This window comes from Aedes aegypti, chromosome 2, assembly GCF_002204515.2.
Source record: "Aedes aegypti strain LVP_AGWG chromosome 2, AaegL5.0 Primary Assembly, whole genome shotgun sequence".
NCBI lineage: Eukaryota > Metazoa > Arthropoda > Insecta > Diptera > Culicidae > Aedes > Aedes aegypti.
In genome coordinates this window covers 204335512-204354767 of record NC_035108.1, presented here as the reverse complement: position 1 = coordinate 204354767, position 19256 = coordinate 204335512, and the positions used below count along the sequence as shown (strand labels likewise).

The following is a 19256-nucleotide window of genomic DNA, read 5'->3' as shown; positions in this document are numbered from 1 at the left end:
TTGCTCAATCCTCTATCGAATCACACCGACAGAACTGTTAAAATTTTTCTGGAAACGTTTTCACAACGCTGCGAATCTGTTCGGCAGTTCCAAATCAGTCGCATTTTGAGGCGTGTTCATTTGAATTCAAATTTGTTCGTTCCGTCTCGTAAATCTCGTCTGCGGGAAGCTGGTAGAGCAAAGAATCATCTGAATATTTTCATTGGTGTGTTTTGACAGAAAAATACTGTGTATTTGGCGTTTGAAATTTGGTTGCCGATAATAGTCGAATGGTGCCGAAGCCGTAAGTCTCCCTATTTAGTATACAAAGTTCAAAGAATGTTTTTGGAAAAATACATACGAAGTAAAAAAAACTCTTTGCCTTTCGAATGCGGCTTAAAGAGTTTGAATTGGACGTATAATCACACACTGAACCAATAAATATCATAGAAAGTATTAAAAACCTCACATACCCTTGCAATAATTGATATCCGATACATGTTATGTGTATCCATTGATATTCAATAAAAGAACACATAAAACACATTATGATATTTCATACCATTCATTTACCAACACTGTGGATTGTATATGAACAAAAGTCATGTATGTAATCCGATGAATGCTATGTGATTTGCCGATGTGAAAATTCTGTCTTATTTTTGTTGGTATTTTCGTGATGGCGGAGTTTGGCTCTCAAGATATAATTGTGGTGGATTAAAGTAAGTTTTAATTTAAAGCGACATATTTTGGAATTTTAGAATAGTTAGCAAATATATGAAAGAAGGGTAAGTTAAATATTTATTAATAAATAAAAGTACATTAATTCAGATTTGAATTTACAGGAGACATCACTTTGATTAGAAGTTGAAAATGACGAAACAAGGACAGAAGGAACAGCAAACTCAGAACGTACGAAGGTGTTTAAAGTCGTATAGGATGTGATTTTCCAAGTTATACCAATTAATGTGGTTGACTATCCAACGTGCCTAATGCATCACTTGTTCACAAATTATGATGTATAACATGGAAACATTATACTTTCGATTAAAACCTAGGTCAAACTCAATTGATTGTAATTAAACCTTTAGGACAACGCAGATAATTTATCAAATAAACAGTTTTTCAATTATAATTGTATTGTTTTCTTAATGCTACTAAAAACCTGAAATTAAATCATCACATACTTATTATACTATCATGTAGAAATCACTAACAATACTAATATTTATTATCTGAACTTCATATAACATTCATCAGCAAAATCCAATGGTTTTTATTTTGAGTTTGCATGAAATGTATGTGTTTTATCAGATGAATCTAATCAAAATGGAATCGCACAAGTTTATGTGATAAATTGATGAGCGTTATGTGAGAAGCTATATGGAAAATAACTATATGTGTTTTCAGATAAATCTTACATGATTACTCGGTTCAGTGCAGAGATATGGACTGAACACTTTTGCATGTTTTTAGGGGGTGAACCCAAACTTATGCACGGGAGTGTACCTGCTAGCTTATCTCGGTTACGTTTGGTTCCCAACGCTGCAGACCAAGCCGGGACTCCGTACCTCAGTATGGACGATGATACGGTCGCCAGAAGACGCCTCGTGCTGCTTCTTGGTCCTCCAATGTTGGGCATAATCATAGCTACGGTGTTAGCTGCTTTCGCTGCCTTTTCGCAGGCATACACTGAACCGAGTAATCATGTAAGATTTATCTGAAAACACATATAGTTATTTTCCATATAGCTTCTCACATAACGCTCATCAATTTATCACATAAACTTGTGCGATTCCATTTTGATTAGATTCATCTGATAAAACACATACATTTCATGCAAACTCAAAATAAAAACCATTGGATTTTGCTGATGAATGTTATATGAAGTTCAGATAATAAATATTAGTATTGTTAGTGATTTCTACATGATAGTATAATAAGTATGTGATGATTTAATTTCAGGTTTTTAGTAGCATTAAGAAAACAATACAATTATAATTGAAAAACTGTTTATTTGATAAATTATCTGCGTTGTCCTAAAGATTTAATTACAATCAATTGAGTTTGACCTAGGTTTTAATCGAAAGTATAATGTTTCCATGTTATACATCATAATTTGTGAACAAGTGATGCATTAGGCACGTTGGATAGTCAACCACATTAATTGGTATAACTTGGAAAATCACATCCTATACGACTTTAAACACCTTCGTACGTTCTGAGTTTGCTGTTCCTTCTGTCCTTGTTTCGTCATTTTCAACTTCTAATCAAAGTGATGTCTCCTGTAAATTCAAATCTGAATTAATGTACTTTTATTTATTAATAAATATTTAACTTACCCTTCTTTCATATATTTGCTAACTATTCTAAAATTCCAAAATATGTCGCTTTAAATTAAAACTTACTTTAATCCACCACAATTATATCTTGAGAGCCAAACTCCGCCATCACGAAAATACCAACAAAAATAAGACAGAATTTTCACATCGGCAAATCACATAGCATTCATCGGATTACATACATGACTTTTGTTCATATACAATCCACAGTGTTGGTAAATGAATGGTATGAAATATCATAATGTGTTTTATGTGTTCTTTTATTGAATATCAATGGATACACATAACATGTATCAGATATCAATTATTGCAAGGGTATGTGAGGTTTTTAATACTTTCTATGATATTTATTGGTTCAGTGTAGTCTACGTGGCTGTTGAAGTTTAGCCTGTCGTCGACCATTACTCCAAGGTGCACGCTATGTCTGAACCAGACGATTATAAAAATCTAATGTACCATCAGTGCACCAGTATCCGCTCATGCCCCTATTTCCGCTCACTAGTGTAAACATTGATTTTTCGTGTCAAAAACCAACATTTTTCGCACGGATATATTCTAGCAATACTAACAACTTTCAAATGAAGTAATCTCACATTATTTTAGTTTCATAAAATAATTCTTTATATTGAAATCACAAGACCTCGTGAGCGGTTATTGGGTCACTAGGTATTTTTGTGTGTTCCAATAACCGCTCATGCAAAAAATTAAACAAAATTTTAAAGAAATGTCGATTTTAGTATACAGCCTTTTTTATTGCAGTAGTAGCTATGATTTGACCATAAAAATATCAGGATAAATAACGAAATTCGAAATAATGCATTTTTTAGTAATTTCGTCACGAAATTTGTTTACCGTGAGCGGAAATAGGAACACTTAGATGCAGTAACAAATGCAATTAAATAATGTTTTATGAAAGTTTTTCAAATTCTTTTTATTATGCCGCTGATTACCTATACTTGGAGCTACATTGTGACATAAAAATAATATTGATCGAAGCAATAGTTATTTTATAATAAATATTTGAACACATAACTTCCCTTAAATGAGCGGAATCTCTGGTCTGTATTTTCATAATCGAAAGATTTAAAATTTTCTATATAAAATATATATTAAGTACTGGCTACGAAGATGGCACACTGCTCGTTGAAGGCAGCCGAGACCTCGCTGCATCGGTGGTCGCCAAGTACTTCTTATGCTAGTTTCTCATACGCTGCACCCTTTTGCTTGGCATCTTTCTTAAGGACTAGTATCATTTCACTGATCCTAGTCCGCTTTATGCTCCACACATCTGCGCCCGCTTTGCATCGCCTTCAGAACCTCTGCGTTTTTCGCCTTCTTCGTTTCGATAACGAGGGCCTCACCTAAGTTCCTACGTTTCACTGTCTTCCGGTTCTCCACGGGTTGCTATTGCTTTGCGCCCGTGGTTCCTGTGGAAGCACTGTCTGGTTCGGGCTATCCCGTGGTTCTTTTGAGGTCTAAATACGCGTATCTGTCAAAGGATACAAACTCTAGTGAAATTGAATGGTATGGTACCTACTAAAATCGTTTTTCATTTACTTATTGCGACTATTGCATTGTCTAGAAAAAAATGATTTTAGCAAAGGTTGACTTATTTTGCCCATGGGTTTTTGAAATATAGTTTAATCATACGTTTTGTTCACGTATCAACCTTTGACTTTTCATTCACCTATTAAAAAATGATAAAATATGGGGGTCCGTTCCTCAGCTATGCTATGGGTCACTTAGCTAGCCCGCCCTTACCCTACTAACTGTGGAAGCACTCATAAGAAACCAAAGCTTAGATGCAGGCCTTGTCCTAGTTGAGACGTAATTTAAAACGGAAGAAGGTTCTTCGCAGTGCCCCTGGTGATGGATGGTGTCAGTCCTTTGACTTTCGCCCCCTCTTTCTCACAGATTTCTAAATGTTATTGTACGTTCCTTCGAAAAATTCGTATTTTCTTTCAAAAATCAGTACTTCAGAGACGTAAAATTAGTTGTTGGAAACTGTATTTCGATTATAAGATATTATCTCCGTAATTTGTTGTTTAATACAATTTGAAGAGCTACAATAATGTCGCTGCGATTTTTTTGCAATTTTTTTGTTTCGTTTTTGTTACTTTACTAACACAGGTTCTGTTGTTATTTACTTTCGGCGTTGGTATCGCAATTCTCCATTTTCCCTTTGATGTTCAACTTTCTGCTCGCTCGTAAGATGGTGTACCCACTAGTTTTGATGATGACAGATCGCCGGATCACTAAAATAAAGCTAGTGACCGGAAGAATGTACGGCTGAGTCCCGGCTTTTCTTAAACCCAGCTCTCGATTTAAAAGCTAACACAAGAAGTAAATTCTTAACCGCTGAAGGTGGACATGAAGCTGGTGACAACGTTCTTCAGCTTAGCTTCCGTTTCGTCCGAGATCTTGCCATCGGTAGCGATTTGGCTCAGCAGAGCCTTCTCGTTGGTCTTGACATGGGCCAAGAACTCGCGTTCGAAGGCAGTGATCTTGCTGGGGTCCATCTTGTCAAGGTAACCTCGGACACCGCAGTAGATGACGGCAACCTGTTCTTCGATGGCCATTGGCACGTACTGACCCTGCTTCAACAGTTCAGTCAGACGGACACCACGGTTCAACAGCTGCTGGGTGGCAGCATCCAGATCAGAACCGAACTGGGCGAAAGCAGCGACCTCACGGTACTGAGCCAATTCCAGCTTCATGGAACCAGCCACTTGCTTCATGGCCTTGGTCTGGGCAGCAGATCCGACACGGGATACAGACAAACCGACGTTAATGGCTGGTCGGATACCCTTGTAGAACAATTCAGTTTCCAAGAAGATCTGTCCGTCAGTGATCGAAATGACATTGGTTGGAATGTAAGCGGACACATCACCAGCCTGGGTCTCAATGACTGGCAGGGCAGTCAGGGAACCACCTCCCAGAGTTGGGTTCATCTTGGCAGCACGCTCCAGCAGACGGGAGTGGAGATAGAACACATCACCAGGGTAGGCCTCACGACCTGGTGGACGACGCAGCAGCAGAGACATCTGACGGTAGGCGACGGCCTGTTTGGACAAATCGTCGTAGATGATCAGGGCGTGCTTGCCGTTGTCACGGAAGTATTCTCCCATGGCGCAACCGGAGTACGGGGCCAAGTACTGCAGGGGAGCGGCATCCGAAGCGGTAGCCGAGACGATGATGGTGTAGTTCATGGCACCGGCATCGGTCAGACGCTTCACGATCTGGGCCACGGTCGAACGCTTCTGACCGATGGCAACGTAGATACAGTACAGCTTCTTGGACTCATCCGTGCCGTTGTTGAAGCGCTGCTGGTTGATGATGGTATCGATGGCCAGAGCGGTTTTTCTGTTGGGGATGCAAACAAAATATGTTTTAATATGGTGATTTAAAATAAACTGACATTTTCATTATGCTTAAGATTAGAAGTAAGGTATTGGATGACTCAGTGCGTATCGTATTTTCGCGATGGCCAACAGGGGGACCATGCTATCAAACATTTGTGAAGATACTTCCTATGCTAAGGACGTCTGGGGAGGCTCGCACCAGGCAGATGAACTTGGACGGTTATCGTAACCGTAATTTTGTAGGTTGAATTTTGAACAATTTTCACTCTTCAATTACCATAACTGGGTGATTGTTTATCACACTCATCAACATGTAAAATTTCCTTCTACCCAACAGGTAGATTCGTATTTTTTCAATTTGAACGGAAATTCAATGTCGTCTCTTTATCAACGAAAAATCTTCTAAATGTACTTATACATAACTGAGCAATGTTCAATACCACAATTATGGCTATGACTGTTCATGTTGACGAGAAATTTTCAAACATAATTGTTATTGGATTAATGATTGTTCTTTACATGGTAAGGAGGATGAGCTGTTTTATTTTCTAATAACTAAGAACATAAAAAAGCAGTTATTACTGGATCTTGTTTGAAAGCTGGATCCAAGCTTTTTTCGTTTATCGAAATGATCGCATGTTGTAAAATTTTTCATCATCATTCATAGGCGTGTGCAATACATAAACTTTTATCGTCCTTTAAAACTTCGAGTGTTTCTATTGAAATAGAACTTGGTGAATTTACTCTAATATCTGCCTATTTGCCATTTCATCAACTTCACACTGACTTGCGGAAAATTGGCTCGCCATAAATTTAAAATGTTTTTTCATTGGACACTTTAATACCATCCCTCGTGGAACAATTCTCAAAGCAATTCCAACGGCAGGATTTTATTTGACAAGAATTCTTTAGAATATTTTTCTTCATTCAATACCCTGATAGCTCTACTTGTTTTTCATCCTCTAGAACAGAGCTGCCAAACGCATGGCCCGCGACTTTACTTTGTGCGGTCCGCGATGATTTTGGAAACTATTCTCATTATTGGCCTGTAGACTGTTCTGCTGATTTAAATTTAGAATATATCAAGTTAAACTTGGATCTTTTAATTTGAAGCTTATTCAACCTCGTTATTTTTAATTGGCTTGATATCGCTTTATGTTCGCTTGGCGATTGAATATCCGTTATAAATGTACTATACGTGAATCGAGCTTTCGACGATCTGTTCGAAGTTTGTTGTAAGAACAATCCGAATTGTTTCAAACAACATTTAGTGGTAACTTTATAAAAAAAAGGATTTTACTATACAGGTCGGACTCGATTATCCGGAGTATCGATTTTATTTTCACTTCGGATAATCGAATCTTCCGGATAATCGAATCACTAAGAAAAAAAATTAAATCTTTGATAAAAGAACATAAATGTTATCTTTTTTTGTTGTTTGATTTATATGATGCGGTGGCGTAGCCAGAAATTATTTCTAGGAACATTAGGGGTCCTTACAAGAAAAAAAAAATGTTTTTTGACCAGCGTACACAAAAACCACTTTTTAAAACCCTTCTGTTCTTAAATACGTTCAAAACTGCAAAACCATTCACGTTGTGTATTGGAATACCAAATTATCTCAGATTTATGCATAAAAATTGAAAAACAAGAACATCAAAAATCTAATTCCGGATAATCGAGTCTAAAATTACGGATAATCGAATCCCGGATAATCGAGTCCCCGGATAATCGAGTCTCCGGATAATCGAGTCCGACCTGTATCATACTACAAGACACTATAAGTAAAAATCAGGGCTGGGAAAAAAAATCTGAAATTCATTCTACAGTAGCCAAAGCCATTCGCAGTCAGCAAAGCCAGTGAAACTCACGCCTATCGCTGATGTAGGCAAAGAGCCTTGAAAATTGCAAAACACCCGTTGCTAAGGGCAACCCAAAATTGCTGTGGAAACCTGTTCTATTTCCCGCATTTAGAGCCTTCAATGACACTAACGATTTAGAAAATTCATGCGCCCAACATAGGCTACTTGATGAGATTCACGATTTTGAACTACTGTACTGGGAAAACCACGTGATTTTCGCGAAATTCAAGCCTACTACTATTACCATTCCCAGCACTGGTAGAAATTGCTAAGCGAGGATATCAACTGTCCGTTTGTGCCATCGAATCCAACCAAAGATACCAAAATTTGAACCGCGGTTGCATACCAATGTGATGATGAGTCCTTCCAGATTTGTCTGGAATATTCCAGATTTTTGAAGCCCCATTTTACAAAAATCTGGAAGATCCAGATAAAATTTAATATGAATTTGTAAGGTTTTGTAAATAATTTGTAAGGTTCTCCATATACGACAAAAGCAATCAAGACTTTTCTAGATAAATTTTCAAAATCTTCCAGATTTTTGAAAAATTGACTTGGCATCCCTGGATGAGAGTAAAATCCATAACATTGGTTGCATACGAGGTACTACAAATGGACCGGTTTTCGAGCCGGCGTTTGAACCGATGTTCACTTTACACAATGTTTGGGTTTAGGTTCAGGTTCGAGCGTTTCGGTTTGCACACGAGAACAGAGTCCAAGAAGAGTACGAAACCGCTTGAACCAACGTGTTCGGTGTTCGTTTGGGAAGAATGGTCAAATACAATCTCACACAAAATCTCACATATGCTGGATATTATTGCTGTGTGCGTTTGAAATGCAAATATCAAATGCGGGAACACCAAACGCGGTAAGATTTTCAACAAAAAATGCGGTGTCAAAGATAGATTTTTCTTGCTAGGACGGCGGTGATTTTTATAATCGTTGCTTGGTGTCCTTTGATTGTTTTGCGGGTGAGCAACATTATGAACACAATTTTGAACATAACGAACACAATTTAAAGCAGGATTTCACAAAATTTTAACGAACTTCAACTTCAAGTCTGGGACAAAATTCTCACAAAGCCAAGGGCAGGGTTATCAAATAATTCTAACATTTTTTTTGTGAAATCCTGGACAGTGTTCCCACGAATTTCAATACCTACATCTGGAGAAGCAATTCTGTCGAATTTCTAAGAACAATTCTCACAGAATCCTGGGCAAGGTTCTTGCAAAATCTAGTGCAGGAATACAAGGTATTAATTCTGACAAAATCCCTTGCGACAAAAATCTGAGTATGATTCTCATAAAATCCTGAATTTTATCCTGGGATTTCAAATCCTGCCATAGAGTAACTTGAAGTGCAATTTGTCAATATTATGGGAAGAGGTTTCACAGAAACCTGAGCAAGATGCTCTGCAGCAAATATCTCCTTTTCAATTTCCTTGGTAGAAACATTATTTTTATCCTTAAAAATTTTAAAATGTCTTGTGAACTTAAAATTATGGCCCGCCGCATAATATTGTTTCTGAAATGAGGTCCGCGCTTAAAAAGCTAGGCAGGCCCGGACAGGTCTGCTCTAGAAACTGCTTCGATTGATTAAACAGTCCCACTTTCACTTATTTAAGAACTGACAGGAAAACTGACGTGAAATTGAATTCGAATCTGTTGTTATAGACGTCATTGTTGCGTTGGCACGAATCTTCCAATTGACAGAGAACGTGCCTCTGGAGCCGGCCGTTTATGTTTTACACAAACAATCAAATTAAGGATAACGTTCAGAATTGCTAGTAATCAATATAAAAAATACACAACCATTTTCATTTTAACTAGAAATATTTAGGAGGTTATATTTACACCATTATTTCATAAGTTATCAAAAAATCATTATATTTTAAGATTCTGGGTCGATTTTGGTCAACTGGTTTTGGAGATATTTCGATGATTCTTGGCGGACCGACATTCCCAATGTACAATTTCTTTGATCGGCATTTTCATATTAGTTAAACTATAAAAAACCTGAGCTATATAATGTCAAAAAAATATATAAATCGGTTGAGCTTTCTTCGAGAAATCTCAAAATTACTAATGATGTTTTGGAAATATTCAAGACCTCAATACAAACCCAGGCTTGACAGACACTCCTCTTCGATGCACAAATGAATTCAAATATCACAAAAAAACGATTCGAGTGAGGGTGCGAGGATTTTCTGGTACTCTTTCTCTCTTGCTGCTACGCTCACCTTTACACACACCTCAACAAAGGAACTCACGAATGACCTGATGGAACATAACAGGCCTCGCGGAGTTGTAATGGCACTCTTATTTTATTGAATTTTTAGTATTTGTTCGTTCCTTCACAAAGAGGCAAAAACAGCACGCTGCTCTAGAGTCTAGAGTCTAGAGCATGTTGAAGTTCTATTTAGAATTGGTTCTTAGCCATAATTAAAACAACAGTTTTCATTCGAACGGACAAAGATATAGAAAAAAAAATCCATTACTCCATTTTGTCCATTTTGTTATGGTAAACGGACCTTTTTTTCCTTGATTTTTTGATGAATCGAAAGAAAACAGCTTTTTAAATTTTGACAGATGATCGATTTTATTTAGAGCCTCAACGAACTCTGGTGATGTTGAGGAGTATTATCAAGCATGCTCAATACGGCCATAGTATAATTAGAAACATAAATGGTCATTACTCGAAAACAGTTGCACCAACTTGATTCCAATTTTCACAGCAGACTCTCATCAAAGAATTGTGTTAAAAAGCGAATAAACGAACATGAGAACAATTCTGTAGCCTGAAATATTTACGTGGGGTATGGCTATGCGTCGGTCTCCCAAAGAATTTTGGAATATCTTAGGAATCAGATGACCAATGGTCAAAATCGACACAGATTCTGAAAGTAGTTTTTTTTTAACTAATGCCGAAATGTCCAAAAATAAATAAAGTTTTCGCAATTAAAATAGTGTATTGTGGTAAAATAGCAATGTGCTTCTATATCACATTGGTAAAATAGTGCTGCCGGTTGAGGGTCAATGAACGTTGCTAGTCGCTCAATTTAAATCTCTCTAGTCCAATTAGTCGGTCTCCAGTCAGATCGGAGTTGATGATATTTTGACATTCAGAAGATTAGTCAAGAATTCCAACAAAACTGATTTCTTCCGATGCAAAATCTACGAATAAACCGTTTTCGACTGTTCTTTGGAGACTGATTTGTAAGAAACTTACAGAAAATATTATGACTTGTTGAATTTTTTTCAGTTTTTTCTTTGTGTCCTGGTTTTCTAATAGCTTCAAAACTTGTATCAATACTTATAGCATATTTTCTCGTCAAATGGAAAAATGCCAAGGTTGCACTAACTTTTAAACCGGACAAAAATCTTGCCGTCTAACTTGCTATCTTCTATCAGTGAACATTTCGAAAAAGTGTTTTTAAACAGATTGATTCGTTCCAACAAATCTGAACGCTATACACTGGCCGTACCCTTCCACACATAGACAAAGCAATCTACAGTGTTTGGTATGGAAATTTGATCGTAAACACAAAATATCCAATCTTGAAAGAAACATTGGAATAAAATTATAAATTGAAAAAAATAAAATAAAAACAAACGATATCAAAACCAAGATCACATGGTTTGACGGTGCCAAAGTAGAAGGTACACCATAATAATTTTCGTTTGTGAAACATATCACCTTCCCAATACTTTGACACATATCTAGCTGTTCATATCATTATCATTGTCATCATATTTCGGCATAATGGAATGGATTTACGCAGTGATCATTTGAGCAACAGTAGGTAGGTACTACCCCTTTGCTTCACCCAAAATTAAAAAAAAACGATGTCAAAAGAAATGCATCTTCCAACTTACCCGGTCTGTCTGTCACCGATGATCAGCTCACGCTGTCCACGACCAATCGGGACCAACGAGTCGACGGCCTTGATACCGGTCTGCATGGGTTCGCGCACAGACACACGGGGAATGATGCCGGGGGCCTTGATACCGACACGGAAGCGCTGGTTGGTCTTGATTTCGCCCTTGCCGTCGATGGCATTACCCAGGGCATCAACGACGCGACCGAGCAGCTCATCACCGACCGGAACGTCGACGATGGCACCGGTACGCTTGACGATGTCACCTTCCTTGATCAGCTTGTCGTTACCGAACACGACAACACCGACGTTATCGGGTTCCAAGTTAAGGGCCATACCCTGGATGATTAGAACAATATGTATAAGACTGATTGCGAGATTTGAGATGGTTCAAGATTCTTTACCTTGAGACCGGAGGAGAACTCCACCATCTCATCGGCCTGGATGTTCTTCAGACCGTACACACGGGCGATACCGTCACCGATGCTCAACACGCGTCCAGTTTCCTCCAAATCAGCCTTCGGGGCCGAGCCGAGGATTCTTTCTTCCAGGATGGAAGAGATCTCCGCACCGCGGTTAGCAGCGGAAACATGGAGATTGCGGGCAGCGACCGTCACGGCTGGCACAGCGATCTTGGCGACCTGGGGAAAGACGAGAACGAAGCATATTTCGTTACAAAATTTGAAGATGTGTTGTACAACTGCAAAGTAAATTTTGAAGAATCCATGGAGATAGAGAAATTACACAAGAAACGTGTTGATAAACTGCAGGACTAATTTCGGGATGAAATGATGTATGCAGTCTTAGAGAAATTTTTGAAAAAACTTCAGGATGTCGATTTTATTTATGAATTCCTACTCAATAGATTTCCTTGGAATATCCCCTGGATGTGCAAATCCTGGGATAAACAGTGGATCTAGTCGTGATATTTGAAAGAATTCTTATGAAAACGATTGAAAAATAATAAAAAAACGACATCTGAAGAGATTTCGCAGTTTTTTTTTAATCCAAAACGATTTCTAAAGAAAACTCCTGGAAATTTTATAGGTTTTCTTTGAAGAAAACTTTAGAAGATCTATTAGACTCTAGCTAGCTAGAGTGATCAATTACTGGTGATCTTGCTTCGTGAAATAGAAATTTTTTCGAAACTCAAAATTACACTATTTAAGATATCTAATCGTTATGTATGCGATTTTTGCGGTATAATTCAGTAAATCCGCGGCTTTCGCGACACAGTAGTTTGTTTATTAGCCATTTTCGCAACCAGTAGCGCAAATTTGCGAGAATCGCAAAATTCGAGGCTGTTATAACAGCCCTGGAAATCGATCATGTTACTTACGTCCTTATTATAGCACTTACTTGTATAACTTTGCCTTAAACAAAGAGGAAGCGAAGTGAAAATGTATTCAAGAGAGAGACTTCGTAGTAACCGGCTTTAAAATAGTGACCAAGAAACTAAAAAGTGACTCGCTACCAGCCCTGGCAATTTTCATACGAATCGTAAATAATCACTTTTCTTTGTATTTGATTCTCAAACAATGTTATTACAAAATAGGTATTACCTAATTCAAATCATCTTTCTTCCCCTTGGCACAGAGACTGATTCTCAGCTTAGTGTTCTTATTAACTGAGAGCTTTCGTTGCCAAAGTTGCCATTTTCGCATTCGTATATCGTGTGGCAGTACGATGATACTCTATGCCCTGGGAAGTTAAAAAAATGTCCATTACGAAAAGATCCTGGACCGACCGGGAATCGAACCTAGACACCTTAAGCATGACTTTGCTTTGTAGTTGAAGACTCTAACCGCTCGGCTAAAGAAAGCCTCCTTAAACTATCCTGGACTCCACTTATTAAATAGTTACGTAATTCACTGAACATTAAAAAAGACCAATAACATATGATTTGAATCCTCCATTTTAAAGCAGTTTCACAGGATGTCCAAATTTTTGATTTCCTTTAAAAATATCACTACATTGCACTGGAAAAATATCCGCCAATTATGACCACATTTGAAACACCAGAAACTGAAAACATTCAAAGATACCATTTTTTTTTTTTTTTTCTAAAATAGTTCAAATAAACTTCCAAAACTTTTCAACACTTCACTTCCCGAAGGCATAAAATTATTCACTCTTTCCAGGGTGAGGTTACATAACAATCGTCCAAGATTTTGAATTCCAACAAATCCACCAATCCAGTTGCGCAATCTTCCAAAAATTCACTGCCATCGGTTCCGCACCGGTCCTGGATCCGATTTTCCACAATTCCGGTGCAAAATTCCAGCACCTAGCGAGTTTTCTTCGCTTTTCCCGGTTTGATTATGTCACCATTTTTCACCGTCTAGCAGAGCCTCCATTGAAAAACGACGGGTCGATTTGCATCGAAAAAGAGAGGAAAATTTATCATTTCGTCCGGTTTTTTTTCTTTCTTACCTGGCTAGCGGTTCTCGGCAGCTGGCGGGCCACCTGAGCGGCCAAACGGGCAGAAATCATCGACATCTTCGTTGGTTCCTTCCTGGTTTCTTCGACGGCTGTGGTTCGAACTTTACAACTCCCTCAAGAGTGAGTGGAAACTGTTCCTTCTTTTTGCGGGACTCGGAAAGATGGACGTCGCGGTCGAATCGAGCGAACGAGTATGAGAGACAGCAGCCGAGCTAGCGGTTCGCGATCTTCTTGACAGCCGTTCGCGGGTGAATTTGACAGCTGGGAGCGGAAGTTGGTGAACTTCCACAGGGGTGACATCTGGCGATAAAAATCTTTGGGATTGCGCACGGAAAATAAAAATTGAAAACTAGCGAAATATTTGGGAATGAGCCTATGCATGCTATAACACGTTTGACTTTTACTGTGCGCCCTGTTTTTAAGTTGTCCGTGAGAGAGAGCGAGACAGCACCAACACATGGCGCACAGTAAAAGTCATGAGAACAAAAGAATTTATGGCACGTACAGAGGTTCATACCAGGTCCGTCACACTCGGGCTCAGATTGGGTACCACTTCTAGTACTGCATTTGGTCCCTCGGTAGTGCAAAAGGTACCCAAGTTTGACAGATCGCAGTACACTTTGAACGGCAATCTAGATTACCTTATGAGCCATAAAATTTTGAGCAACTGCAAGGGACATGGGGGTCTTTAATTTGTCTTTGTTCATACTGTATTTACACGGAGCCGCAAATCAACCCAACTTTGACTTCTTTTGACGCAATTCGGCTCTTCCGTGGGATAACCCAAATTTGGGTTAACTGATATATACCTATCATTAGTAGACCTATTCATATATTAGAAAATGTCTGGAAATTTCCCAGTCAACCAATATTTCGACTTTTCATGTCAAAATGAACTTCTGGTCAAAATTTCAGTCAATTTGGAGACAATTTAGGTGTGCTTCAAATCAATTATATGTTTTTGGGCTAATTTCAAGCTTTAAAAGTTCATAACTACCAAACGGAACAACGAAAATTATCGAAAATACCTCTACATAGTAGTTGATTCAATTCTACGAACTTTTGCCGAACACAATTTTATGATTGGAGCCAGGGGGTGGGAAACTCGGCTCACCTGAAATTGTGCCGATTTGTGCCGACTGTGCGGAAGCGAACGATGTCGCCATGTCATATTTGTCTGGTTGCACCAGGGGGTGGGAAACTCGGCTCACCTGAAATTGTGCCGATTTGTGCCGACTGTGCGGAAGCGAGCGATGTCGCCATGTCATATTTGTCTGGTTGCACTGCAATAACTGGCAACTCTGATCGTTGCATGACAGATTGCTTTTGTTTATTTTTGAAATCAACGAAATTGTTGAGTTTGCTTGGCGGAGACGGCTTCTCAGATTTTTGAACATATATATGGTAAGTTTTAGGAATAATATAATTATATATGTTTTCAACGATACATTCATACATTTCAGTTCAGTGACTAAGAAATGGAGCAGAAATTATCTTTGATTTGAATGCCAACCAGGACAACGGATGTGCTACGGATTTGATGGATGACGGTGGATTGTGTAAAACGGTTAACTACAACTCTACAACTATAGGATCTATCCGAGGAATCCCAAGGCAAAGCTGGCGATCAAGAGAGCGGTTGAGCTGAAACACTTCGTGGTAGATGAATAGCATTTGCGGAAGTTAATAAAATTGTTGAGAATCGATCTGGCACAGTCGTTTCTATGAGCTTCCGTGACCAAACTGGCTAATCCACAACGCCGGCACCAATGTGCTGAAAGGTGACCCATCAGGATTGTTCGTGACCGTGGAATGCCGCTGGTATTGCTACTTAGTGGAAGCTGGGTTTCAAAAATCGACGTGGGCCATCGCGGACCCTAGCATCAATTTGAACGCCAAAGACCAGCTACCGGAGAATCAATATAAAAATGGTTGTGATAGCTTTGACGGAACAATATATGATGCACGCTGCAGTATTAAAATAGCTGTAACGTCTGTTTATCTGTGATATCTATATACTTTTCAATAAATCTACCTCTAGGATGTGACTTCTATGGCATCGAAATTATAAACCTGAATTCATTAGTTTTCATATATTTGAACCACTATTTACGACTATAAACTAATTTGATAATTTTAGCAGCTTCTTTCTCAGCTGCCACATAAAAAGAAGAACGAATTTATCTTGTGCATCTCTGCCGTGGGGTGGTAGACTCTTCCGCTCTGATGACAAATTTACCTTTCCGCTTCGGTCTCGTCGAGTTGATGTATTTTAGCAAAATAACGGTTCAAGTTTTTCCACGTCCATCTGCAACGTGCAAACGCTTGTCAGGATTTGTCAGTAATATTTCTGGTTTTTATCCTTCTCGGCTGAGCATTATGTTTCATTTGACCATTTTCTAGTTCTTGTTCAAGTATCTCTTGGCGGAGATTTCAAAACTTGTTTCTCAGCCTGATCACAATCAATAATTGATTTGGATTTGTAATTAGTCCACAAATATATTGGGATGGGCCTGCACAAAGGTGCGACAGGCATCCGGAAAACTTGGTCGTCGGTTTAAATTTGGTTGATGAGAATTTTCTGACCCTCGGTGAACAAGATAATGTTTCATTTCTCGCCGCGGTTGTTTTGCGGAATGGCCACCTTTCGCTGGAAGCTATCTATAAAGAAAGGTACATTCGTTAGATTGGCCATCGTCGGGTGATGTATTTCGGTGGCTTTAGAAGACTTCCTACACCGTATACATTTTTCATTTAGTACTTACCAAACCAAATCAAATTATTCCTAAAACTTACCATAAATATGTTCAAAAATCTGAGAAGCCGTCTCCGCCAAGCAAACTCAACAATTTCGTTGATTTCAAAAATAAACAAAAGCAATCTGTCATGCAACGATCAGAGTTGCCAGTTATTGCAGTGCAACCAGACAAATATGACATGGCGACATCGCTCGCTTCCGCACAGTCGGCACAAATCGGCACAATTTCAGGTGAGCCGAGTTTCCCACCCCCTGAGTTTTAACATAATTAGTACTTACAATTAAGTTTTACAGTGGTGCAGTAGAAATCGACCTCACATATGTGCTAGGACAGCTTGTAGTAGATACCTGTGTATTTCAATGTAATGCTTAGACATTTTGCTTGGCCAATACAAACTGCTACTCACGGTTAACACCTGATCGCAACTTCGTAAAAGTACTCAAATATGCTCTTCTTCCAAATAAACTTGATTCTTTCTAAATTGATACATAATTGTAAACTTTGTTAGGTATACCACATCTAGTTCAACATAACGAATTCAATGTCATCGATATTTACCTGATAAAATGCTCAAGAGGTTAATTTAATAGTAGAAGCAACTTAGCTAACAATTTCATCGCCTATTTGCTAATTATATTCAAATAATAAGGAAAAAAACTAAATATATTGCAAAGTTTGTGGCAAAAACGTGTGAGCTATTCTTCTCTGCTCCTCTATAGAAAATGCAATCTGTCAGGTTGTTATAGTGGATCTATTCAGTCCTACCTATCCAAAGGGCCTATTCGCTTTGTGCGTCAACAATGCCCAACAATCATTACAGGTTTCATATTAGCCCTTTTGCCACCGTATATTTGGTACGGGAAAATGGGCCAAATTACACGCTAACATCAAACAACTCAAATTTTAAATACGCCGTTTTGTTTAAATATGTTTTATTCAAAGTAGAATTGAATAAAACCAAAATTTCATGACATTTCCAATAACATCGATGCCAACTGGCACCAATCCCGCTTTAAACATGATTTTGTATATTTTGTTAAATTCGCCCTTATGAAAAAAGTTCACAGAATTGTTCTCGAGCGGGTTTTTCATCAGTACACAACATTTTAAATCCCACGACGTTTCCCGCCGGTTGGCTTACACTTTATGCGAAAACTCCTGGAACTCGTGCATTGGTCCATAGGCTCATAAAGAAAAATGAGCCTCTGTACGTGCCATAAATTCCTTTGTTTTTTTGACTTTTACTGTGCGCCGTGTGTTGGTGCTGTCTCGCTCTCTCGCACGAGCAACTTGAAAGGGCTCATTCAATTATTTCATAACGCTAAAATTGGCCATTTTTGACACCCACCCACCCCCTTGTAACGCTTTTTGTATGAATATTATTCAATTTTTGTATGGGCCGTAACAGCGTTAGAACACCCACCCACCCGGATAAAAACGTATCATTCAGTGAATGGAATAAACCATTAATGTACAATATAACGTATTGGATACAATACAGCGTATTGTAATTGAATGTCGAAGCAATATTATTCATGTTTGGATATACAATTCAAAAACAATATAATATGTTGTAACAGAACATTGTATTGTTTTTAATTGGTTTTATACCTTACAATTTTGGTCAAATTCCTATTTTCGCGTAAAACAACTGTTGCTTTTTTCTATGTAGCTTTGCTGAAAGAAATAAACAAAACAAGTTCAAAAAGCAAGAAATGTTGGGTGGAAAATATTCAAAAAGTCAAAATAAGTAGTTTTTTAGAAGTCACTTGACATTAGCTGACATGCAACCATGATACAGTTTGTTGAATTGTTTTTGTATTGTACAATACACGAATTGCTTATCAAGACAATACATGAACAATATATCATATTGTGTTTTCAAAATATTTGTATGAGAAAATATCTATATTTGTATTGTTACGATACTTAACCACCCATACATTATATTGCAAAAATCTCATATACCATACAGTGAACTGTTGAAAACAATATATTGTACTGTAATTGTATTGTCATTTCACAAAATACTGTATTGTATTTCCAATATATTGAATGGTACTGTTTCAATACGTAATATTGTTTTTGTATTGTATTTTTTATCCGGGCACCCCTGCTAGCGTTATGAAATATATGAATGGGCCCAAAATAGGGCGCACAGTTAAAGTCAAACGTTTTATGGCATGCAGAGCCTCATAATGAAATTTTCGCAGTGTATGAATAAAAATGTTAAGGTTGCTCTTATGAACTAATTTACAATGACGTCACACTGCTTCTTCCATCGGGAAGAACACCTTTTACTGCGGGCCGTGTTTACAAAAAATGAACGATTTCGTTGTGCATTCATCCACTTCATGTTCATCCGGTGAACATTCGTCGTCCGGATGTTGGTCCGGATGTCATTTTATGTAAACATTGCCCGCATTTAGAGCAGAAAAGAAAAAGAAAGTCGAGGATAAAAGAAGACCGTGGATAAGTCCATGCGCTCTGATCCAAAAACACAAAAAGTAATTTCCGTGTTCGTTACCGTTGCGGGACCCCTCGCGGGAGAAACGCATCCTCGCGAGAAACGCAAACTCTGATGAACAACAACAAAAACGATGACAACACTTCGTGTTTGTCATTTTTGCATT

The 19256-nt window shown here is 38.2% G+C and overlaps 1 protein-coding gene across 1 annotated transcript; it reads right to left on the bottom strand.

Annotated features, from left to right (window-relative positions):
- Positions 1-4306: 4306 nt before the first annotated feature.
- Positions 4307-14084, bottom strand: LOC5575914 (ATP synthase subunit alpha, mitochondrial). The gene is made up of 4 exons (XM_001655856.2): positions 13856-14084; positions 11827-12063; positions 11421-11761; positions 4307-5684 (listed from the first exon to the last, which is right to left on the bottom strand). The coding sequence occupies exons 1-4, from the start codon at positions 13919-13921 to the stop codon at positions 4673-4675; spliced, it is 1656 nt and encodes a 551-aa protein (XP_001655906.1). The 5' UTR covers positions 13922-14084; the 3' UTR covers positions 4307-4672.
- Between the last annotated feature and the right edge of the window lie 5172 nt (positions 14085-19256).